General features: G+C 50.0%; 2 protein-coding genes across 2 annotated transcripts in view; one reads left to right on the forward strand and one right to left on the reverse strand.

Annotated features, from left to right (window-relative positions):
* LOC134354322 (protein FAM180A) overlaps window positions 1-8,452 on the forward strand; it is a 33,557-nt gene extending 25,105 nt beyond the window's left edge. Inside the window, exon 3 of the mRNA XM_063063256.1 lies at window positions 4,158-8,452. Coding sequence (XP_062919326.1) covers window positions 4,158-4,493 — 336 coding nt within the window. The 3' untranslated portion in view covers window positions 4,494-8,452. The remainder of the gene's footprint in view (window positions 1-4,157) is intronic.
* Window positions 8,453-10,417: 1,965 nt separating this feature from the next.
* c1qtnf4 (C1q and TNF related 4) overlaps window positions 10,418-25,348 on the reverse strand; it is a 31,074-nt gene continuing 16,143 nt past the window's right edge. Inside the window, exon 2 of the mRNA XM_063063257.1 lies at window positions 10,418-12,946. Within this exon, the coding sequence (XP_062919327.1) occupies window positions 11,967-12,944 (978 nt within the window). The 5' untranslated portion in view covers window positions 12,945-12,946 and the 3' untranslated portion in view covers window positions 10,418-11,966. The remainder of the gene's footprint in view (window positions 12,947-25,348) is intronic.

Here is a 25,348-nt window from a genome sequence, read left to right on the forward strand (position 1 = left end):
ATGAAGTCAATGAGCTCAGCATGTGTGCAGGAAGCAGCACCAATGCCGTCGTCGATGTAGCGAAGGAAAAGTGGGGGACAGATACCAGTATAGGTTTGGAACATGGATTGTTCCACAAAGCCAACAAAAAGGCAGGCATAGCTGGGACCCATACGGGTGCCCATGGAGGAACCTTTAGTTTTTGGAGGAAGTGGGAGGAGTCAAAGGAGAAATTATTAAGAGTAAGGACTAATTCCGCTAGACGGAACAGAGTGGTGGTAGAGGGGAACTGGTTAGGTTTGGAATCCAAAAAGAAGCGGAGAGCTTTGAGACCTTCCTGGTGGGGGATGGAAGTATATAGGGACTGGACATCCATGGTGAAAATAAAGCGGTGGGGGCCAGGGAACTTAAAATCATTGAAAAGTTTCAGAACATGGGAAGTGTCACAAACATATGTAGGAAGGGATTGAACAAGGGGGGATAAGACAGTGTCGAGGTATGCAGAAATGAGTTCGGTGGGGCAGGAGCAAGCTGAGACAATGGGTCTACCAGGACAGGCTGGTTTGTGGATCTTGGGTAGGAGGTAGAAACGGGAAGTGCGGGGTGTGGGAACTATAAGGTTGCCCTCAAGTTTACCTGGTCCACTTCTGACACCTCCCTCCCCTTTTCAGATCTTTCTGTCTCTGTCTCTGGAGACAGCTTATCCACTGATGTCTATTATAAGCCTACTGACTCTCACAGCTATCTGGACTATTCCTCTTCTCACCCTGTCTCTTGCAAAAATGCCATCCCCTTCTCGCAATTCCTCCGTCTCTGCCGCATCTGCTCTCAGGATGATGCTTTTCATTCCAGGACGAAGGAGATGTCTTCCTTTTTTAAAGAAAGGGGCTTCCCTTCCTCCACCATCAACTCTGCTCTCAAACGCAGCTCTCCCATTTCACGTACATCTGCTCTCACTCCATCCTCCCGCCACCCCACTAGGAATAGGGTTCCCCTGGTCCTCATCTACCACCCCACTAGCCTCGGGGTCCAACATATTATTCTCCGTAACTTCCGCCACCTCCAATGGGATCCCACCACTAAGCACATCTTTCCCTCCCCCCTTTCTCTGCTTTCCACAGGGATTGCTTCCTACGCGACTCCTTTGTCCATTCGTTTCCCCCATCCCTCCCCACCGATCTCCCTCCCGGCACTTATCCTTGTAAGCAGAACAAGTGCTACACATGCCCTTACACTTCCACCTTCACCACCATTCAGGGCCCCAGACTGTCCTTCCAGGTGAGGCGACACTTCACCGGTGAGTCGGCTGGGGTGATATACTGTGTCTGGTGCTCCCAATGTGGCCTTTTATATATTGGCGAGACCCGACGCAGACTGGGAGACCGCTTTGCTGAACACCTATGCTCTGTCCGCCAGAGAAAGCAGGATCTCCCAGTGGCCACACATTTTAATTCCACATCCCATACCCATTCTGACATGTCTATCCACGGCCTCCTCTACTGTAAAGATGCAGCCACACTCAGGTTGGAGGAACAACACCTTATATTCCGTCTGGGTAGCCTCCAACCTGATGGCATGAACATTGACTTCTCTAACTTCCGCTAGGCCCCACCTCCCCCTCGTACCCCAGCTGTTACTCCTTTTTATGCACACATTCTATCTCTCACTCTCCTTTTTCTCCCTCTGTCCCTCTGAATATACCTCCTGCCCATCCTCTGGGTCACCCCCCCGCCCATCTTTCTCCCTAGGCCTCCTGTCCCATGGTCCTCTCATATCCCTTTTGCCAATCTACTGTCCAGCTCTTGGCTCCATTCCTCCCCCTCCTGTCTTCTCCTATCATTTTGGATCTCCCCCTCCCCCTCCCACTTTCAAATCTCTTACTAGCTCTTCTTTCAATTAGTCCTGACGAAGGGTCTCGGCCCGAAACGTCGACTGCACCTCTTCCTATAGATGCTGCCTGGCCTGCTGCGTTCACCAGCAACTTTGATGTGTGTTGATTGTACTCACCATTACCACATCCTCTGGCAGCTCGTTCCGTACAGACACCATCCTCTGCCTGGAGAAGTTGACCCTCGGGTCCCCTTTAAATCTTTCCCTAACGACTCTGCCTTCTTGCTTTTGGGCTCTTTCCCTGGGCAAAAGATTGTGACCTTCCATCCTGCCCATGTTCCTCACAATTTTACACACGTCAGATACTTCTGCCCACAGAGAAGAGCTGCACACTGACATAATCTCACAGCATACACACCGACCTCACATGCTCAATTCAAAGATATGCACACACATACCTACACAGTCATACAACCCTGCTTATAAATACACACCACACTCAAATTCACAGGCAATGTATGTAAAATGCCTCCTGTGCTGTAGATTCCCACAGGCCTCGGGAAGCCGTGAAAAGCCATGAAACAACATCAATCATGGTCACAAACGTTCACACTCACAGACAGATACAGACCAGGAACTTACGTACACCCAGAATGTGCCCTGAGGCATTCACAGGGTACAGCACACATACACATGCACGCACACACTCCAACACACGTTTACATGTCACAGACACACGTGCCCACAGGTACACATGCTCACAGATGCAAATACGCTGCATACCTGCAGATAAACAACTGCTCAGGTACACTTATATGTGTAAATACACACAAATCATCAGTGTAACACACGCACACCACATTCATGGATACACTTACAAACTCACAGACACTCGCTCACAAATGTACAAGCTGAAAGACAAAAGAACTTACAGATACACACACACAGACGTACACATTCACACTCAGAGACGCACACTCGAAGGCACTCGCTCACAGATGCACGCAATCAGACAGATAGACAGATATAGTGTCATTTACACAAATAAAAGCACGCACAGACACTGTATGTCAAGATTTTATAGGAGAAGCTACTACCAATGTACGAAGCTGAACTTTTGGAGTCTCTGCGCTCTACAAGTTCTGAACGCAGCTATCAATCACAGTAGACTCTCCATTAATGAATGAGGGTGTACTCTAAAGTACTAAATAATTCTTTTGGAAGAAAGGACACAATTTTATAAAGTGATCCAACATTTCTGTTGGAATGCACCATATTATTAAAGTATTAAATGTGACCTTGGTTCACAGCTCACAGTGTATTGAACCAGTGAAACACAGTGTACTGTGGGTCTAACATAGTGCACAGAATGAGTGAGGGTACTGAACCTGTTTCATCACTGTGTTGTCAAAATGCCTGTGTCAAGAACGTGTCTCTCTGTCTGTGTGGTCAAAGAAATAATGGTTCCCAATATCAGAGTCTTTCACTGGTAGCCCTTTGTGTCTCCAGTCTTCACACTCCCTTCCACATTTTTCCTTTCTCGCTCTTTGTCTCCATCTTTCATTCACATGTCACTGTCTCCCAAATCTACCATCCTTCCCTCCCCTAACCTAACACAGCGTGCCCGTCATCTCTTATCCCTCTTCATGCACGAACACCTTGACTCCTGTCTCACCACTCCCCTTTCCTTCTTCGTACTGACCATCTCCTACCTCCACTCTCAGTCCTGATGCAAATTTTCAACCTGAAACATCAACAATTTCTTTTTCGCCTCAGAAGCTGTTTGACCCACATCATCTCTCAGGCAGATTGCTTGCTGCTCTCTGTCTGTGTGACTGTCAGCTGCTTTAATTCCTGGGCGTTAGCAAATGGGATCTCCTGTCTGGGCCTGGGCCTGGGCCTGGCACATGGATGAAACACAAGGAAGGCACACCAGCACTTTTACTCTCCTAGGAGGTTGAGGAGGTTTGGCTTGTCACTGAACACTCTCACAAACTTCTACAGCTGTACTGTTAAGTTTCCTGACCAGTTACATCATGGTCTGGTACTGTAGTACATAAGAAGCCACAGAGAGCAGTATACTCCACCAATACATTACAGGCACATCCTTCCCCACAATCGGCTGGGCCATGCCACCTTCTGCATTGAAATGGGCCTCATTTTTTGTTCTATTTGTGATCTCTCTTATAAAAATTGTGCATAATTTATGCTTATCTTGGAGAATGTTGCTTATCTGATGCTATGTACCTGTGGTGTTGTTGCTAGTAAGTTTTTCATTGCACCTGTGTGTACCCGGGTTTGTGTATGTGACAGCAAACCGGATTTTGACTTTGCTGCTGTTTCCTCAGTTCTTGTCAGAGGGCTTGGTGATTGGGAAAAACCACACGATAACTCTGCAGGACGAGGAATTAGCTTCAACGCGTCCAGCCAAAACCTTCCACCGCATATTCAACACACGCGTTCCAAGAACTCCCTCCAGCATCAACAAGACCCTGGCCAAAGTGTCCAACATGGGAGAAGTGCTGGAAATGGACACTTTCGAGCAGCTGCTGTTGGCTTCAGTGTTCAGCGCCCATAAAGCTCGGCACAGCCCCGTGGAGAGTCGCCAGGACTGGGGCCAACTGTTCTGCCGCCTGGTGGCCGCTATCACCTATGACCTGTCACAGCTGAAAGTCCGGTGTTGAGACTCATGGCTACTGGCCCCTTCCATCGCCTGCAGCTACAACCCAGTTACTGCAAAGCAGGAAACGACACACAGGAATTCTGGAATGGAAATGTTAGGAAGGTGGTTGTAGCTGTGGCGAGAGAAGGTGTCCGTGCCTCGTTAAAGGAGTGGGAAGGTTAGGGGTAATCACATTTTGGGATGCAGAGAAAGGGAGGGCAGTGGGAAGTGCATGCAGGCCTTTGACAATGGTACTCAGCCAAAGACATTATCTAATCTCTCCAATGAAAAACAGGCAAGGAGGAATCACCAGCGGGAACAGCAGAAACAACATCTGAATATGCCAAGTCACTCAACCAACATAAATACATAAACAATTTCAGATGTTGGCAACTTAAAATAAAAACAGAGAATCTGTGGAGAGAGAATTGGTTAATGTATCGGGTTTGAGAGTCTTCTTCAGATCTGGCAAAGAGAGAAAACATTTAGTTTTCAGCAGGAGAGACGGTGGGGGAGTAGGATATATGGAGAACAGAGGGAATGTTTCTGATGACTACATGGCTTAATAGGGAATGAATCTTGGTCAGTACTAGAAGGGAAGATAAAGTATTGAAAGTGTTAAACCAAATTATGCCATTCCCTCTATTCTATACCTCCCTCCCTCACCTTCTCTCCCAGAGACTGTTTTTGCTCTTTCCTCAGTTCTGACAGAGTCTCCGACCCGAAGTATTGACTGTTTATCTCTTTACAGATGCTGCCTGACCTGCTGAGTGTTTCCAGCATTGTTCGTTTTTCTGCCCTCAACCTCTGTTGAGCTTTGGTGGGAGAGCATTCGAGCCTGAAGCAGAGACTGGGCATGGAGCTGCCCAGTCCCACTCTCGGCTCTTACATGCACCTCAGTCATTTAATTAGTCCAACCATTGCCCAGTTATGGCCTCTCACTCTCTCATCCATCTGCACCCTAAGATATGGTGCCTCACGGTTCCCTCTCCAAAGATGCTTCCTGCCCTATGGATGTGCCCAGCAATTTGGTCATCCAGTCAGTCTCCCATCTCCACAAAATGCTGCTGTTGTTGCAAAGATTCTTTTCCATAAAACCAGAGCTGATGTTGCCAGGCAACAGGCTGTTTCCATTGTTATGGCAAGGTTTTAGTGTTTTACTCATAAATCTGCTTGCTATGCACACTGAATGTAATGACAAAGGTCAGCCAGCCTTTTGCCTGGATTCAATCTTTCTTCGCTCCTTCCACATGCTATAAAACACATTTTCAATTTTATATCAACAACTTTGTAAGTACTTCACTGACTGTAAACCACTCTGGGTCATTCTACGGTCAGCAATGGCTCTGTGTAAATACAAGTTCTTTCTCTTTAAAGCCAAACAAATCACAGTTCCGTCACCAGGACCCCCAATGTCACTTCATCACACAGTCTCCTCTGATGTAAAGCACCTGGGGCGAAGTCCTCAGTGAGGGGAATGGTGCGGAGGAGACAGGAGTGAAGGAAATTGGGGAGGGCTATTGGCAGGGAATTAGTTTCCACTATCAGAGGTGAATCAGAAAATGGAGACCAAAAGTAGCAGAACAATTAGTTTTATTTGAACATTTTAATATTGCAAAACCTTGTTTACAGTGTTCTGTCTGGGGAGTTCTGGAGACATAACTGACTGAAAGCATTGACAAGGAACTGGTGTTGGAACTGCCATAACACATTGAAGGGGTGGGGAAATTTGGGTTTAAACCTGTGACTGTAGTTACCAATGAAAGGTACAGGTGAGAAATGGGGTGTGGAAGAGAATGTATTTGCAGTGGGAGGATAATTGTCTGCAGGAAGCAGAGGTGGCAGTCGGTGAAGTTATCAGCTTTGAGAGATTTTGGGCAGATGCAGTTCAGGAACAGGACAACAGGGGATATGGTCCTGCGACAGGGGATGGTGGGTATTTCAGATTAATTAAACGTTAGTAATTAATTCTCCCAAAAGAGGACGCTGTGGAATTCCTTTATCCTAAGCAGCCCTAATTTGGTGACTGATTTATTATTCTCACATGTACTCATATACAGTGAAAATCTTTGTTTACATGCCATCAAGACAGGCCGTCCCACAAGTGAGCATTTCATTCCATCTGATGAACAGAGGGGCACGCAAGGCGGCAGTTACGCCAGGGGAGGGTGAAAGCGTCCTCTTCCCCTTGTCCAGCCCCCTCTGGGAGCTCCCTGCCAGTCGCTGCTGCCATCTCCTGTCGAGGAGCAGGAATGGTTTGAGGAGGAAAAGTCCTGACGTTTGGAATGTTGCAGCTTCCTTATAAGGGATCACTGACTGGGGAGAGAGGGCAGGCGTAGGGTTGTCAGTAATAGCACTGGGAGGCTTTAAAATTCTCTTCTCCCCAAAGGCAGAGGTAGACGAGTTCCAGGGAAGCAGGAATCGGGTGAAAGGATATCACGAGCAAAGCAGGAGAACATGCAATAAATGTGCCCTGACTTTACTGCAAAAGTGATGCCGAGTCATATTGAATGATAGAACAGCCGAGAAGGGCCGATAGACCAGTTCTTACTCCTAAATAGGCCGCCAGCACCCATCTAAGTGACAACGGTTGCAACTGGGGTCTGAAGCACACATGAAGCGAGGCAGAATTGCCCTGAACTGGGCACGGGGCCGATGGAAGTGACGGGGACTTGGGAGTGAGTGGGTGTTTGGGTGACCCAGACTGCCGGCAGGTGAGAGAAGGCAAAGGAAAAGGGCAATCATCCCCGAGGGACACGAGGTTGGAGATTCTCCACGGAGAGCGAGAGCTGGCATTGGAGAGTGCAGACCAAGCCCAGATTCTGTAACCGAGATCATCTAACCATGATTCCCAGTCAGGATTCATCTGACCTGTGGTTGTAACAGTTTGCGTTGTGCCACCCTTGTTAAAGGACTTGTGTCCAGAAATCGGCGACACCTCGCGTTCCTCCAGTGGGGGTGGGGGTTGGGGGGGAACTACAGTTCCTATTAGATCACTGGTGCTTATTTCCCGCTGCTCCCCTTCCCCTATCTCCCGCCGTCTGGCCCCCAGTGGTCCAAATCATGCCCCCCCACCCACGCTCCATGCGCCCTTTCATCGGACATTGTGGTCACTTCCTAATCAATTCCTGCCCGAGTCTCTGCAGCCTTTCTGCACTTCTACACTCCTGCACAGAGAAAGTGAAGATTAATATCAAACCTGCGGATGCTGGAAACACTCAACAGGTCGGGCAAAAGTTAACACTTCCGGCCTAGGGTCCCTTAACGGTTTTGACGAGTTTCCAGCATTTTCAGTTTGTTTTTATTTTGCAATTTTAAAGTGACCAGCTGATAACGTGAGTGGTTGCATCCAGCTGCTTCGGCTCCTGTGCCTGACTATCAGCTGTCAGCACAATCCATTCACTGCCCTTCCGTGGACAGTGCCTGCCACGGCTCCTTGTCTTTCCTTCATTCCTAAACAAGAGCTATACTGCCCAGAAACAGGCCCTCCATCACCAGGACCAGAGGATTACCTCAGGGAATTAAAGCAGGAACCTATCAGGACATCTGCAATATTAAACCTGCTGCTTATATAATGGGTGCTGACAAAATGCGGCTCAGGGTTAGCTGTATCTCTGTTTACTCCACAAAGTGCAGATTCACCATCGTCAATCTGTAAATTTGAACCAATTCCACAGGAGGCGACATGTTGAGAGATCCGTAAGGGATAGAAAAGGTAAGGATGTCGTGGTGAATTTGTGTGGGTTTGTGTTTGGTCTGCACACCAGAATCACATTTATAATGCAGGGATTAGTTACCGCTCTGCTGAACATCTGGAGGCACACCCTACCATTCCGAGTTGTTTACTATCCGTGGTCTGCCCGGCGTTCTTTGATCATTGTCTTAGCCAGTTCAATAGCTTCCCCTCGTGCTACGAGCCAGGTCTTGGGTGCTGAGGGTATTACCGATCTCTGTCACCAAGCTGCCTTCATCACACCTCTCCTGAAAGTTTACCAGCATGACCCATCCCACGGTCTCTCTCTGATCGACCCCCCACCCACCCCGTCTCTCCACCCAACTCGGTTAAACCCCCATCCACACTCTGTGTCCATCCCTAAAGTGCTTCACCAGGAGTTGGGAACGAAATGGAGAAAAGCTGTAGAACTGGCCATGTCAGCTAATGTCGAATCAGAGATGAAAATTCACTAAAATTAACATCTAATGAGGTAATGGTGGAGATGAGGGAATGAGAGTGGCTTGTCTCCAGATTGAAGATTATTCTGATAGAGTAATCCCCAACAATGGGTCTCAACCAAAGGCCCCAGCAGGGGGATCTGCTTCTGCACTCTTCCTTTCCACTCCAGAAGGATCTCGGCCTGAAACATCAACTGTTAACTTTCCGCTATACATGCCAACTGAACTGCTGAGTTCCTCCAACAATTCTTGTGTGTTGCAAATTAAAGGAGTGGATCTGGAGCACACCAACTTTGGCGATTATAGGTATGGCCACAATACATCAGTCTCTACCCCATGAAGGCAACCCATTCCTGGGCTCTGCCACTTCTCAGGGTACTCACTTTCATCATTTGGGCCCCATATCTCAGAAAGGATGTGTTGTCTTTGGACAGAGTCCAAAGGAGATTCAGCAGGATGATTCCAGATTTCAAGGGGTTAACATATGAGGAATGTTTGGCAGCTCTGGGCCTGTACTCACTGGAATTTAGAAGAATGCGAGGGGATCTCATTGAAACCTACCAAAACACTAGTTAAGGTGGATGTGGAGAGGATGGTGGGGGTATCCAGAGCTAGAGGGCACAGCCTCAAAATTGAGGGGCGACCCTTCAGAACGAAGGTAAGGAGGAATGTTTTTTTTAACCAGAGCATAGTGAATCTGTGAACTGCTCTGCCACAGAATGTGATGGGGGCCAAGTCCGTGGGTATATTTAAGGCAGAAGTTGATCATTTCCTGATTGGTCAGGGCATCAAAGGATCTGCTGAGAAGGGCAGGTGTATGGGGTTGAGCAGGATCTGGGATGGCGAAGTGTACTCACTGGGCTGAATGGCCTAATTCTGCTCCTATGCCTTATGGTGGAATGTGGCCATCAGCAGTTGACAGGGCACCTCTTCTCTGGGGACCACCCACCTGCTCTGTAAAATGCCTTGGTAGGGAATTCCGGACAACGCTGGCCTTGCCTACTTCCTGTCAGAATACCAAGGCCAACCTTCCCACTATAGAGTTTGTATGGATTGGTTTCTGTTCAGCCTAAAACATGGGCACTGGGAATATTGACCCACTGAGCCCATTCACAGAGACCCAGGACATGGCGCCTGTTAACCTGGGCACGAAGTATTGTATAACTAGGTTTAGAGTGAGGAAGGGAAGCCATGGTGGGCCAACCTTGTCTCGGAATGGGTAGGTGAAGGCCTGCCACTGATATGTGGAGAAAGGATTCCGGCCTCTGGTAGCCGAGCCTGTGTTTGAGCAGCTTGCTGAGACGATGCAGTTACAACAGTGATCAACACAGGGTGTTGGGCGTTCTCTCCCACAGCCAAGGAGAGGGAAAGAGCAGCAGGGATGGGGAGAAGTGAAGGAAGTCAGGCCCAGAGCCATCTCCCCACGGGATACTGGGTACAGGGAGCAGGGGACATCAAGATTACCCACCTAATACAAGTGTCACTCTTCAGCTCTGTGGCCATTCTGTGAACTTTGAAAAGAAACATTTCCATACTCTTAAACAACAGGAATTCTGCAGATGCTGGAAATTCAAGCAACATACATCAAAGTTGCTGGTGAACGCAGCAGGCCAAGCAGCATCTATAGGAAGAGGCGCAGTCGACGTTTCAGGCCGAGACCCTTCGTCAGGACTAGTCCTGATGAAGGGTCTCGGCCTGAAACGTCGACTGCGCCTCTTCCTATAGATGCTGCTTGGCCTGCTGCGTTCACCAGCAATTTCCATACTCTTACTTGTGAAGATAGTTCCCCTCGAGAGAAAATAAGTATCAACTATCTGGGTCCACCCATAGGTGCGTGTCCCAGGTGCAGCAGGTTTGGCTGAGGTGGGGGAAGTAAGGTCACAGACATTGTCTGTGGGGCAAGAGGAGGGTGACATGCGTGCATTACACAATGCTAGGATGGGGTACGTTTCACCTAACGTAGACAATGAGTGGCCTATTTCTGAAACAGTGCATCTAGATCTGGATATCCCAGTAAAGGGAAAAATTCTCTCAGCATCCACCCTGTCAATCTCCTTCCGATGTTTCAGTAACTTAAATATGCAGACCAAAACTATGCCCTGTAAAAATTCCCGACTTTCATATTCCATTCTCTTTGCAATGAGACCATCACTGCTTCACTTGCCTTTCCTACATGTGAATTCTGTGTTTAGTGTACTAGAATCTCCAAATCCCATTGAATCATCAGAAATTGTAGTTTCGTCCATGTAGGTAGTTACTTGCTTTTCATTCTTCCTTCCTTCATAGGTTTCTCCCAGTATATCCTCTCGGATTATCTTTGGCGCTCTCGGATGTAGGGACCAACCTGTGGGTGTGATCCTGCAAAAGGCTCATGATAAGAATTAGCATTGACGTGTGAGCACCATTCCCAGCTCTGGACCGGACCCTGGATCTGGCAACTCCCCGCTCAGCCTTGGCCCTCCCCATGCCAAAACCAATGCTGCACTTTAACTGAAAATGCATCGCTTCTCTGATCTTCTCCCAATGCAGGAGTTTCACATATATTAATTTCTGGGAATCCATTGTTTATTACCTGTTGCTGAGGAGATGAAAGATTGGGAGCCGCCTTCCTGAACTACTGCAGTCATTTGCCTCACAGAGTATTGTTTGTAGCATGCAGTGCTTCAGAATTCTTTAGACCTGAATAAGTAAGTGACTTGGTGAGAATCTCCCAATAACCAACTAGAGCGCTCTTGGGTGATGGCGAATCTTTGGAATTGATTATATTTTCAATGCGGAGACTGGTAGGTTTCTGTTGAAGTAACAAGGCACGCACACACGGTACACACTTTCTCACATCTTCAGGGACCCGGATCCAACCCTGACTTCAGACTCTGACTGTGTGTGAAGCGTGTGCATTCTCCCACATGCCAAAGGCGGGTTGGGTAGTGGCTATAGACTTCCCCCAGCGTGTTGAAGAGAGGTTGAATCTGGGTGGAGGGGGGAGTTGATGTGAATGAAAAAAAGGCAGGATCAGTGAAAGACTGGCGGGTGAAGGGCTCGTTTGCATGCTGTATGTTCTGGGATCTGCAGGAAAATGGCCTTGAGATGGAAAAGCAAGCACCACAGTGACTGGTGGACCAGGCTGGAGCAGCCAAAAGGCCCACTTCCATTTCTTGTTCGTTTCTTGGCCCCAGGCCCCGCCCTTGACACGAACAGAAGAGGTGGACTCCACTTCCTCCAACAAAATATTAATTTTCCAAGGACTCGGACTGACACAAGACATTGGTAACACGGACAGACGGGGAGAAGGGGAAGCGGGGCCCAGTGGGCTGCGGGCCAGTCAGAGTCTGTTGGTGGCGGGGTTCAAGTCCCAGTCGGTCTCAGGGTATACCAGGAAACCGGAGAAGGTGATGTATTTGCCGTGGTTGCTGTAGGCGCCGTAGCCGTCGTGCTGGTAGCTGTACAGCCAGATGCGGTCGCCCGGCCGGAGGGACAGCATCAGACTCTGACTCTGCACCTCCCGCTGCTCGGTCGTCCCATCGTCATAAATCATGGCCTGCACCTCATCCTCGTTCTTCATCAGCTTCACCGACATGGTCTTGTAGGGCAGCTTACCCATGTTGAAAGCAAAGTAGTAGACGCCGGCTGCGCGGCAGGTGAAGACGCCCAGCGACGAGTTGAAGTCGCCGCCAATGTTGACCAGCTCAGTGTCGAAAGCCACCGGGTCGTGACGGTAGCGCTGCCCGCTGCTGCCCACCACACTCTGGGTGCGGGCCGCCGAGAAGGCAGAGCGGGGCGGCGGTGGGATTCGGGCCGGGTGGGCCTCGGCCTCCACCTCGGGATCGGGGTAGACCAGGCAGCCGCTGAAGGTGGTGTAAGGACCGGTCTCGCTGTAAAGGGCGTACTGGGGGTGGCCGTGAAGCCGCAGCCAGACGGTGTCGCCGCGGGCCAGCCGCAGCATGGCGCTCTGGCTGCGGGTCCGGCGCTCAGGGCCTTGGTGCTCGTCATAGGCGATAGCCTGCACTTGGCTGCCATCCTTCATCAGCATCACCGACAGGCCTCTGTCCGGGTGCTTGCCCACCGTGAAGGAGAAGTAGTAGGCACCGGGGATGCGGCACGTGAACACGCCCCTACGCCCGTCGAAGTCGCGGCCCACGTTGACGTACACGCGGTCAAAGGTGACGGCCATCCGCGGGCCGCCCATCATGCTGCGGGTGCGTGCCGCCGAGAAGGCTGAGCGCAGATCCTCCACTGTCGCTGCCTGGCTCGTCGTCTGCCACAGCATGGCCACCAGCAGCGGAACCCAGGCTGGCATCATCCCTGTGGAGTACACACACACACTGCCGTTAGACTGCGCCAGACAAGCAAAGGAGGTGCATGGGTGGTGGTGCGCGTGTGGAGGGACCCTATGGGAGCAGGGCGCACGTGGAGAGACGCGGCGGGAACAGCGTGCACGTGGAGAGACACGGCGGGAACAGCGTGCACGTGGAGGGACGCGGCGGGAACAGCGTGCACGTGGAGAGACACGGCGGGAACAGCGTGCACGTGGAGGGACCCTCTGGGAGCAGGGCGCACGTGGAGAGACGCGGCGGGAACAGCGTGCACGTGGAGGGACGCGGCAGGAACAGCGTGCACGTGGAGGGACGCGGCGGGAACAGCGTGCACGTGGAGAGACGCGGCGGGAACAGCGTGCACGTGGCGGGACGCGGCGGGAACAGCGTGCACGTGGAGGGACGCGGCGGGAACAGCGTGCACGTGGCGGGACGCGGCGGGAACAGCGTGCACGTGGAGGGACGCGGCAGGAACAGCGTGCACATGGAGGGACACGGCGGGAACAGCGTGCACGTGGAGGGACGCGGCAGGAACAGCGTGCACATGGAGGGACACGGCGGGAACAGCGTGCACGTGGAGGGACGCGGCAGGAACAGCGTGCACATGGAGGGACGTGGCGGGAACAGCGTGCACGTGGAGGGACACGGCGGGAACAGCGTGCACGTGGCAGGACGCAGCGGGAACAGCGTGCGCATGGAGAGACCCACTGGGAACAGCGTGCACGTGGAGGGACCCTCTGGGAACAGGGCGCACGTGGAGGGACGCGGCGGGAACAGCGTGCACGTGAAGAGACGCGGCGGGGCTCCGATCGCGCAGTTGCACATCCAATTCCCCACTGGATGTCACAACATTGCAGTTCTGTCTGAGGCCTTGGTACTGGAGTCCTGCCTGTTCTTGGGCAGATCTCTATCCATCTCGCTGTCTCCACATCTTTGTCCAGGAGCTGTCACTGTGCGAAGGAGCAGAGCGGCAGGGATTGGTCTGCCGATTAACTTGCGCCTCCAGAGCTCCAACGAATCGTGGAGTTGCCAGGAATGTTGCTGGGGACTCAACCTTGCCCAGCACCCTATCCCGTGCTCAGCATCCCATCCCGTGCTCAGCACCCCATTCCCTGATCAGCACCCCATTCCCTGATCAGCACCCCATCCCGTGCTCAGCACCCCATCCCGTGATCAGCACCCCATCCCGTGATCAGCACCCCATTCTGTGCTCAGCACCCCATTCCCTGCTCAGCACCCCATCCCGTGCTCAGCACCCCATCCCGTGATCAGCACCCCATTCCCTGATCAGCACCCCATCCCGTGCTCAGCACCCCATCCCATGATCAGCACCCCATTCTGTGCTCAGCACCCCATTCCCTGCTCAGCACCCCATCCCGTGCTCAGCACCCCATCCCGTGCTCAGTATCCCATTCCCTGATCAGTACCCCATCCCGTGCTCAGCACCCCATCCCGTGCTCAGCACCCCATTCCCTGCTCAGCACCCCATCCCGTGCTCAGCACCCCATCCCGTGATCAGCACCCTATTCTGTGCTCAGCACCCCATTCCCTGCTCAGCACCCCATTCCCTGCTCAGCACCCCATCCTGTGCTCAGCACCCCATCCCATGCTCAGCACCCCATTACCTGCTCAGCACCCCATCCCGTGTTCAGCACCCCATTCTGTGCTCAGCATCCTATCCCATCCCGTGCTCAGCACCCCATTCCCTGATCAGCACCCCATCCTGTGCTCAGCACCCCATTCTCTGATCAGCACCCCATTCCGTGCTCAGCACCCTATCCCGTGCTCAGCACCCCATCCCATGCTCAGTACCCCATCCCGTGATCAGCACCCCATTCTGTGCTCAGCACCCCATTCCCTGATCAGCACCCCATTCCCTGATCAGCACCCCATCCCGTGCTCAGCACCCCATTCTGTGCTCAGCATCCTATCCCATCCCGTGCTCAGCACCCCATTCCGATCAGCACCCCATCCTGTGCTCAGCACCCCATTCTCTGATCAGCACCCCATTCCATGCTCAGCACCCTATCCCGTGCTCAGCACCCCATCCCATGCTCAGTACCCCATCCTGTGATCAGCACCCCATTCTGTGCTCAGCACCCCATTCCCTGATCAGCACCCCATTCCCTGATCAGCACCCTATCCCGTGCTCAGCACCCTATTCCGTGCTCAGCACCCCATCCCGTGCTCAGTACCCCATCCCGTGATCAGCACCCCATTCTGTGCTCAGTACCCCATCCCGTGCTCAGCATCCCATTCCCTGATCAGTACCCTATCCTGTGCTCAGCACCCCATCCCATGCTCAGCACCCCATCCCGTGCTCAGCACCCCATTCTGTGCTCAGTAACCCATCCCGTGCTCAGCACCCCATTCTGTGCTCAGTAACCCATCCCGTGCTCAGCACCCCATTCTGTGCTCAGTAACCCATCCCGTGCTCAGCACCCTATCCCATCCCGTGCTCAACACCCTATACCATCCCGTGCTCAGCACCCCATCCCCGGCTGAAGGTGAGACATTCCTACCGGGGAGCCAGAGTGCAATCTTCATCCACAACCCCCAAGCTATGAATTCTACTAAGTTTCTGCGCCCTGTTCCTGGGGATCAGAAACACTGCTGAAATATCAGTCCTCAATAGCACTCCACCTGTCGCAGTTATAGAACGGAAATGGGGCACTGGAATGGGCCGCATAGTGGGAGGAAATACAGGAACCAGGGCTCCTGCTGATTTGAGGCAGTGTGGGAGCCACCCCTCTCTCCTGTAAGTGGGAGGGGGTGGGAAGCGAGGCCCTGGTAAATGGGAGGGTGACACCCATGGTGCAAAGGACAGAGTTCCCATGGGTACCCAGGCCTGCAAGTGGGAGGGATTGTGAGTAGAATAATTAGGATTGCTGACTCATCAGAGTTACAGTGCCTACTAAAAGTATTCACCCCCCCCTCAAAGTTTTCATGTTTTATTGTTTCACAAAATTGAATCACAATGGATTTAATTTGGCTTTTTTGACACTGATCAACAGAAATAGACTCTTTCGTGTCAAAATGAAAACAGATCTCTATGATCTAAATTAATTACAAATATAAAACACAAAATCACTACCTCACATAATTACTCACCTCCTTGAAGTCAATATTTAGTGGATGCACCTTTGGCAGCAATTACAGCCTTGAGTCTGTGTGGATAGGTCTCTAGCAGCTTTGCACATCTAGATACCACAAATTTTCCCCATTCTCCTTTAGAAAACTGCTTAAGCTCGTTCAGACTGCATGGGAATCATGAGTGAACAGTCCAGCCACATATTCTCAATTGGATTGAGGTCTGGGCTCTGACTTGGCCACTCCAGGACATTAACTTTGTTGTTTTTAAGCCATTCCTGTGTAGTTTTGGCTTTATGCTTTGGGTCATTGTCTTGATGGAAAACAAATCTTCGCCCAAGTCGCAGTTCTCTTGCAGACTGCATCAAGTTTTCCTCCAGGATTTCCCTGTATTTTACTGCATTCATTTTAGCCTCTACCTTCACAAGCCTTCCAGGGCCTGCTGCAGTGAAGCATCCCCACAGTGTGATGCCCCACCACCATGCTTCACAGTAGGGATGGTGTGTTTTTGATGATGTGCAGTGTTTGCCTTACACCAAACATAATATTTAGTCTGATGACCAAAAAGCTCAATTTTGGTTTCATCAGACCATAGAACCTTCTTTCAGCTGACTTCAGTCTCCCACATGCCCTCTGGCAAACTCTAGACCCAAAAGAGTCTTTTTCTGTTTTCTTTAAAAACACAACACAAATCTGCTGATTCTGTTTTCTGTTTTTTTTGTTCTAAAAAAGCCAAATTAAATCCACTGTGATTCAATATTGTAAAACAAAAAATATGAAAACATCCACAGGGGTTGAATATTTTTTGATAGGCACTGTACGTAATAAGTTCATCCTCTAAAATGATTGTACTTGTTCAGAATACAGTTTCACATGGTCTGGTGATTTAAAATATCTTTAAGATGCTCCCACTGACAACGAGCCCAGTGCTGATTGCCACAATAATCATAAAAGATGGTAATGAGGACCTCAGAGATCCTGTTGAACTTGTTGGCCACTTTTACTTGATGCAGACGACAGCGAACCAGTGAAGGGGGCAGACGGGCACTGTGACTGCCCGTACCCGAGCACCCTCCCTTCTCAATAATGCCTCTCCGAGCTCGGGACTAGGGAGACTCCCGGAACCCTGAAGTGGGAATGGCAAGCTGGGAGCTAGCCAGTGGGGTAGAGGACCACGTAGTTAATACTGAGCTGCTTACTTGCAATTGTACTGGGGATGGATGTGTGACTCCCAGGACAAGTTTGTTCTGGTTCTCTATCGGTCCCCTGCTGGGATTAGAAGGGTTCTCAACTGGAAAGTGTATCGGTCAGCCCGGACCCTGGGAGAGAGTAGAGAAATGTCCCGACACTGTGCCTGATCCCCTGGATTTGACAGTGTGTGAAACCCTTATGTGTATCCTGTTCTGTCCCATTCCACACCAGTCCTGATTGATTCCTCTGGTAACAAGCTTTTCGGTTGGGGAACCAGCCGGTCTGAGTGGGAGGCTCATGCACTGTTAGCACCAGGAGGATCAGACATCAGTCTTGGGACATTTCTCACTGTGAACTTGTGCCAAAATCCAGCTCCACGTCCCCACACTGAACAGCCTCGAGGGGAAGACATTTCAGATCACTGCATATACATTGAAGTGCTCTCCCGAACTCCATGTCCCCAGATCATTCATAATAATTTACACTGACTCACAGAGTAATGAAGGGAGGAGACCTGAGCACCTGGGACACACCTGTGCACTCACAGGGAGAAATACAAACTTCACACAGTTGACACCTGAGCTCCAGATTGAATCCAGGTCACTGGAAACGTTAAGAAGTGGATTTACTGGATGACCATATCCAATTATCACATGATTATAAACTAATTATCATTGCTAGATAATCATGCAAGCTCCTTTGATCAAGAGTAGAGAGGACCATGAAGGTATGGTCAAGGGAGACAAGCATATGTAAATGTACAGCAGAAAGCATTCTGACTGGTTGTATCACAGAAACTTCAATGCATAGGAATGCAAGATGCTACAGACAGTGGTGGACAGCCAGTTCCATCAGGAATACAACTCTCCCCATCATCAAGGACATCTACAAGAGGCAATGTCTCAGGAAACCAACATCCATCATCAGGGACCCCAGCCATCCAGGCCATCCCCATTTCTTGGTGCTGCCTTCAGGAAGGAGGTACAGGAACCTGAAGACCCACTCCTCAAGGATTAATCTTCTTCCCCACTGCCATCAGGATCTGACGAACCTTACCATTGCTTTGATGCTTATATTTCTTTTCTCTCTCAAACTTGCAATTAGACCATTACTTTTATTTTGTTGTCAATTTTGCATATATATTTAAGTTATGTATATCATTTCTAAATTAAGACAAAGTATACATAACATACTATTGTTAACTTCTATTGTTTGTAATACCTTGTGCTGCTGCACAAAGCTAATTTTTATAGCATTTCTGCCTTGGCTAGACATGCCAGTGACAACCATAAACTTCAACTTGATTGTTACATCATGCTCACGTTATCAACTATCAAAATGCTGGAACTCTCAGATTTCAATATTAGCAATTCACACAACTCAGTGACACTTCATCAGATGATTAGATGAGGGGTCTTGGCCCAAAGATCAACCTGATTATTTCCCTCCATAGCTACTGCCTGAGTTCTTCCAGCACATGGCGTGTATTGCTCAGGATCAGCAGCATCTGCAGAATCTCCTGTGTCTCAGCTTCCCATTTGCAAATGATGATAATGCAATTACTATTTAATTCATGGCTAATTACTCAACTTCCAGCTAATCATATACCATCATGTTACTGCCCAATGCATTTGCCATTGTGCTTAAGCAAAAGGGGGGATAAATCTAATTAATCTCGCCCTCACCAATTCCTTGAGGTAGATGCACCTGTCCATTGTAGCACTGGTAGAAATGACCACTACACTGCCTTGTCTTCATACTGAAGTCACCCTCCATTGCGTAGGATAGACTCAGAACAGATCATAACAATTTATCCACAAGATACGATGGACCAGCAGCAAGAAATATTCACCAACATGGCCATGTAAACTCATGGCCCAGAATGTCCCTCATTCCACCACTATTATCAAGCTGAGTGACCAACGCTGGTTCAGTGATGAATGTGCAAGGACACTCTGGGAATGGCCCCCGAACAATGAGGTGACAGCCAGTTAAACTGCAATGCAGGACCACATGTGACTGGCAAAAATGGCATATGATGGACACAGCCAGGTGATCACATGACAGACTAGATCAAAGGTCTGCAGAACTGCCCACATTTAGCAATGAACAGGGATAAGCAATTAGATGGCTGCAGAAATGAGAACTCTCCACGAATAGCTCCATCCTTAACTATGATAGTGCTAAACATGAGTGTTAAAGACAAGACTGACGCAACTGGCTGCTTTCTGAAATCCCCACCGTGTGCAGGTCAGTTTTCAGCCATTTGATTCCATGTGATATCAAGAAACAGTTGACCGCACTGGGTGCAGCAAAGGCAATGCTGTCCATCAATGCCCCAGCTGTGTTACTGTGAGTTTGTGCCCCAGAGCCACACGTAACTCTGGACAAGCTGGTCCAGCTACAGCATCAGCATCTACCTGACAATGCCCAGGTGTGTCATGTCACTAAATGTGGAACAAATCCAATCCAGCCAATTATTGCCCGCTCAGTCCACTCTCAATCATCAGTCAGGGGGTGAAAGCTGTTGTCAACCCAGCTGAAAAGAGGCACTGCCTCACCGATAACCTCCTCATTGATGCTCCATTTGAGTTTTGTCAAGGCAGCTCAAGTCCACACCTCATCACCACCTCGGAGCACACATGGATGAGTTCAGCAGCTGAGGTGAGAGAGACTGCCCTCAGCATCCATGGTTCGGTGTGGCATCAGGGAGCCCTGATAAAACTTGTCAACAGGCATCAAGTGAAAAAGCACCATTAGTTGAAATCATCTGGGCAAAGATTGTCCACACTGCAGGGTAAGCAGTCCCTGACCTGCTGTAGTACCCGTGGTATATCTGTGGCTGGTCCATTTCAGTTTCTGATCAACTGTGTTGATCATCAGCAACTGAGCAGTGCTAATGCCATTGAATGCTGAGGATGATTTCTTATTTCTTATTGTTGGAGATAGTTGTTTCATGGCACTTTTTCAAAGTAAATATTGCATGCAACTTATCAGCCCATGCTGAAATATCACTAAGCCTTGATGCATACAGCCGGGAACAGCTTAATGAGCTCATTGACTTCATTAACTTTGCCCCCAACTTTCACCCTGCCCTCAAGTTTACCTGGTCCATTTCCAACACCTCCTTCCCCTTTCTAGATCTTTTTGTCTCTGTCTCTGGAGACAGCTCATCTACTGATGTCTATTATAAGCCTACTGACTCTCACAGCTATCTGGACTATTCCTCTTCTCACCCAGTCTCTTGCAAAAATGCCATCCCCTTCTTGCAATTCCTCCATCTCCACTGCATCTGCTGTCAGGGTGAGGCTTTTCATTCTAGGACAAGGGAGATGTCTTCCTTTTTTAAAGAAAGGGGCTTCCCTTCCTCCACTATCAACTCTGCTCTTAAACGCATCTCCCCCATTTCACACACATCTGCTCTCACTCCATCCTCCCGCCACCCCACTAGGAATAGGGTTCCCCTTGTCCTCACCTACCACCCCACCAGCCTCCGGGTCCAACACATAATTCTCCTTAACTTCCACCACCAAGCACATCTTTCCTTCCCCCCCCCCCCACCACCGTTTTCGGCAGGGATCACTCCCTATGCAAATCCCTTGTCCATTCGTCCTCTCATCCCTCCCCACTGATCTGCTTCCCGGGACTTATCCTTGTAAGCGGAACAAGTGCTGCACATGCCCTTACACTTCCTCCCTCACCACCATTCAGGGCCCCAGACAGTCCTTCCAGGTGAGGCGACAATTCACCTGTGAGTCAGCTGGGGTGATATACTGCGTCCAGTGCTCCCGATGTGGCCTTCTATATATTGGCGAGACCCGACGCAGACTGAGAGACCGTTTCACTGAACACCTACGCTCTGTCCGCCAGAGAAAGCAGGATCTCCCAGTGGCCACACATTTTAATTCCACATCCCAATCCTATTCTGACATGTCTATCTACGGCCTCCTCTACTGTAAAGATGAAGCCACACTCAGGATGGAGGAACAACACCTTATATTCCGTCTGGGTAGCCTCCAACCTGATGGCATGAACATTGACTTCTCTAACTTCCGTTAATGCCCCACCTCCCCCTCGTACCCCATCCATTATTGCCCATCCTCTGGGCTCCCCCCCCCCCTTTCTTTCTCCCTAGGCCTCCTGTCCGATGATCCTCTCATATCCCTTTTGCCAATCACCCTCCCCCTCCTGTCTTCTCCTATCATTTTGGATCTCCCCCTCCCCCTCCCACTTTCAAATCTCTTACTAGCTCTTCCTTCGGTTAGTCCTGACGAAGGGTCTCGGCCCGAAACATCAACTGTACCTTTTCCTAGAGATGCTGCCTGGTCTACTGTGTTCACCAGCAACTTTTATGTGTGTTGCTTGAAATTCCAGCATCTGCAGATTTCCTCGTGTTTGCGTGGACAAAGATTGTGTTTCTTGGAGCTCAATTATTCCAGCCTCAGGATGTCACGGCTAGAGCAAAATCCTTGTCCCAAACACCTTCAATTGCTTTACTTGCCTTTCATCATAAGCTGGAATATTCACTGATACTGCACAAGGTTCAGTTTCATTTGCAAATAAAGCTATCCACGTCTGTATGCATCGAGGCTTAGCGATATTTCAGCATGGGCTAATAAGTTGCATGCAATACTTACTTTGAAAAAGTGCCATGAAACAACTATGCCCAACAATAAGAAATAAGAAATCATCCTCAGCATTCAATGGCATTAGCACTGCCCAGTCGCTCATGATCAACACAGTTGATCAGAAACTGAAATGGACCAGCCACAGATGTACCACGGGTACAACAGCAGGTCAGGGAACAATTACCCTGCAGTGTATCTCACCTCTTGACACCAGAAAATAGCTCCATTGCTTCAAGAAACAAGTCAGGATCGAATACTCTGTTTGTCTGGATGGATGGGCGTAGCTCCAGGATCGAATACTCTGTTTGTCCGGATGGGCGTAGCTCCAGGATCGAATACTCTGTTTGTCCGGATGGGCGTAGCTCCAGGATCGAATACTCTGTTTGTCCGGATGGATGGGCGTAGCTCCAGGATCGAATACTCTGTTTGTCCGGATGGATGAGCGTAGCTCCAGGATCGAATACTCTGTTTGTCCGGATGGATGAGCGTAGCTCCAGGATCGAATACTCTGTTTGTCCGGATGGATGGGCGTAGCTCCAGGATCGAATACTCTGTTTGTCCGGATGGATGGGCGTAGCTCCAGGATCGAATACTCTGTTTGTCCGGATGGATGAGCGTAGCTCCAGGATCGAATACTCTGTTTGTCCGGATGGGCGTAGCTCCAGGATCGAATACTCTGTTTGTCCGGATGGGCGTAGCTCCAGGATCGAATACTCTGTTTGTCCGGATGGGCGTAGCTCCAGGATCGAATACTCTGTTTGTCCGGATGGGCGTAGCTCCAGGATCGAATACTCTGTTTGTCCGGATGGGCGTAGCTCCAGGATCGAATACTCTGTTTGTCCGGATGGGCGTAGTTCCAGGATCGAATACTCTGTTTGTCCGGATGGATGAGCGTAGCTCCAGGATCGAATACTCTGTTTGTCCGGATGGGCGTAGCTCCAGGATCGAATACTCTGTTTGTCCGGATGGGCGTAGCTCCAGGATCGAATACTCTGTTTGTCCGGATGGGCGTAGCTCCAGGATCGAATACTCTGTTTGTCCGGATGGGCGTAGCTCCAGGATCGAATACTCTGTTTGTCCGGATGGGCGTAGTTCCAGGATCGAATACTCTGTTTGTCCGGATGGATGAGCGTAGCTCCAGGATCGAATACTCTGTTTGTCCGGATGGGCGTAGCTCCAGGATCGAATACTCTGTTTGTCCGGATGGGCGTAGTTCCAGGATCGAATACTCTGTTTGTCCGGATGGATGAGCGTAGCTCCAGGATCGAATACTCTGTTTGTCCGGATGGGCGTAGCTCCAGGATCGAATACTCTGTTTGTCCGGATGGGCGTAGCTCCAGGATCGAATACTCTGTTTGTCCGGATGGGCGTAGCTCCAGGATCGAATACTCTGTTTGTCCGGATGGGCGTAGCTCCAGGATCGAATACTCTGTTTGTCCGGATGGGCGTAGTTCCAGGATCGAATACTCTGTTTGTCCGGATGGATGAGCGTAGCTCCAGGATCGAATACTCTGTTTGTCCGGATGGGCGTAGCTCCAGGATCGAATACTCTGTTTGTCCGGAGGGGCATAGCTCCAATGTGAATCTGGACTAGGCGGCCCTCTTGATTGCCGCCCATCCAGCACTGCTTTCATTGAAGGGAGTCATCATGAAGGTTTTGGAGGAGAAGGCAGATGCCTGCTCCTCCTGCAGGATGTGGGAGTTCAGGGACATTCCCAGTGTTCCTGGTGACAAAACCTATAGGAGGTGTGTTCAGCTATAGCTGCTGTCAGACCGCATGTAGCAGCCGGAGCTGGGGTTGGAGCATCCAGGCTGTAGGGAATACAGCAGACAATGTGCTCAGCGAGCTGCTCTCACCACAGAACAGAAAGAGTCGAGATGGGAAGGGCAATCAGATAGTTCCTTGTGGCTATTCCTCTTGCTAACATTGTTTGGGGGTGGCGGGGACTGGTTTCCCAGAGGAAAATGTCAGCAATATACCAATTTATTGCAGCACAGTGGATGTGGTTGATAAGTAGGCACGGAACAGGTTTGGGAGAGTGATTGTGGTTGGAGGTTCTATCATGAAGAGAGTGAACGGGTGTGTGTCTGCCTGTAAAGGAGACTCCATGTAGGTATGGTGTAGGCGTCAAGGATATCCCAATGCATTTTTGGCAGCCTTCGGTCATCACAAACATTCGCTTGCAGGAGAGGCAGTGCAGGGTTTAAAAAGAGCTTGTGACCTTTTTGGTGACCTCACTATAATGATCTATTGGGCACTTGGCAAAGACCAGTGAAAAGAAGCAAGCTTTAAGCAGAGTGGCCATTGCTGGAGCGGGCTAATGTTAGAGAGGTCAGGCTTTGGTGAGAAAAAGTGGATATTAAGAGTGCTGAGTTATTTGAAATCATTTATTTCATTGTAGAGCATAGACTTGAGAAGTTACAGCCAAAGGCATAATAAGCTCAGCGAGAAGAGGTTGAGTAAGTGATCTCAGTGAGTGCAAAACTCAAAAAAGGTTTCAGAGAGAAGGCACGGGTAAGTTTTTGTTGTCTATAAATCTTTAGTCCTTAGCTCAGTGTAGGCAGGATGGTAGATAAGATGGTGGAGTGCTCCTCCTGTAAGATGTATATTTCAGGGCAAATTAACGGTCTCCCTGATGACTACTGTACATCCATGGGAAGTTCGCTCAGTTTCCTTACTGACCAGGTCAAGGAATTGGAACTGGAGCTGGATGTATTCCGAGCCATCCAGGAGGATGAAAACTTTATAGATGAAACTGTTACTGAGCGCAGACTTCAGACAGTAGATGGCTGACCACCAGGAGAAGTAAGGAGAGTAAGCAGTCAGTGCAGTGTTACCCTCTGGTCATCCCCCTCAGCAACAAGTATATCCCTTTGGATACTGCTGGTGGGGATGACCCACCAGGGCTCGGCAACAGCCAGGCCAGTAGCACAGCGGCCAGCCCTGAGGCTCACCAGGGAAGGGTCAAGTCCGGCAGAGGAGACTCAATAATTGTGGGGGAGTGGGGATGGACAGAAGATTCTGTGACCATGAAAGAGATGCCAGGATGGTGTGTTGCATCTCAGGTGCTAAGGTCAATGATTTCTCAGAGTGACTGCAGAATATTCTTAAGGGTGAGCAGTCGGGGGCCGTGGTGCACGTTGGCACCAATGGCATCGGTAGAAAGCAGGAAGGGGGTCCTGTGGAGTGAGTATAGGGAGTTAGGACCTGGATTAGTCCTGGTGCCATCTGCTGGTCAGGGCAGGAATAGGATAATAGTGCAGATGAATGAGCAGCTGATGAACTGGTGAAGGGGACAGTGTTTCAGGTTCCTGGATCATTGGAACCTTGCTTGGGGCAGGGGTGACGCTGTACAAGAGAGATGGGTTTCACCTGAACTGGAGCAGAACCAATATCCTGGCGGGGTGGTTCGCTAGTGCTAGTCAGGAGGTTTTAAACTAGTTTGGCAGGTGGATGGGAATCAGAGCACCAGGTCAGAAAG

This window comes from Mobula hypostoma, chromosome 11 (assembly GCF_963921235.1).
Source record: "Mobula hypostoma chromosome 11, sMobHyp1.1, whole genome shotgun sequence".
Classification (NCBI taxonomy): domain Eukaryota; kingdom Metazoa; phylum Chordata; class Chondrichthyes; order Myliobatiformes; family Myliobatidae; genus Mobula; species Mobula hypostoma.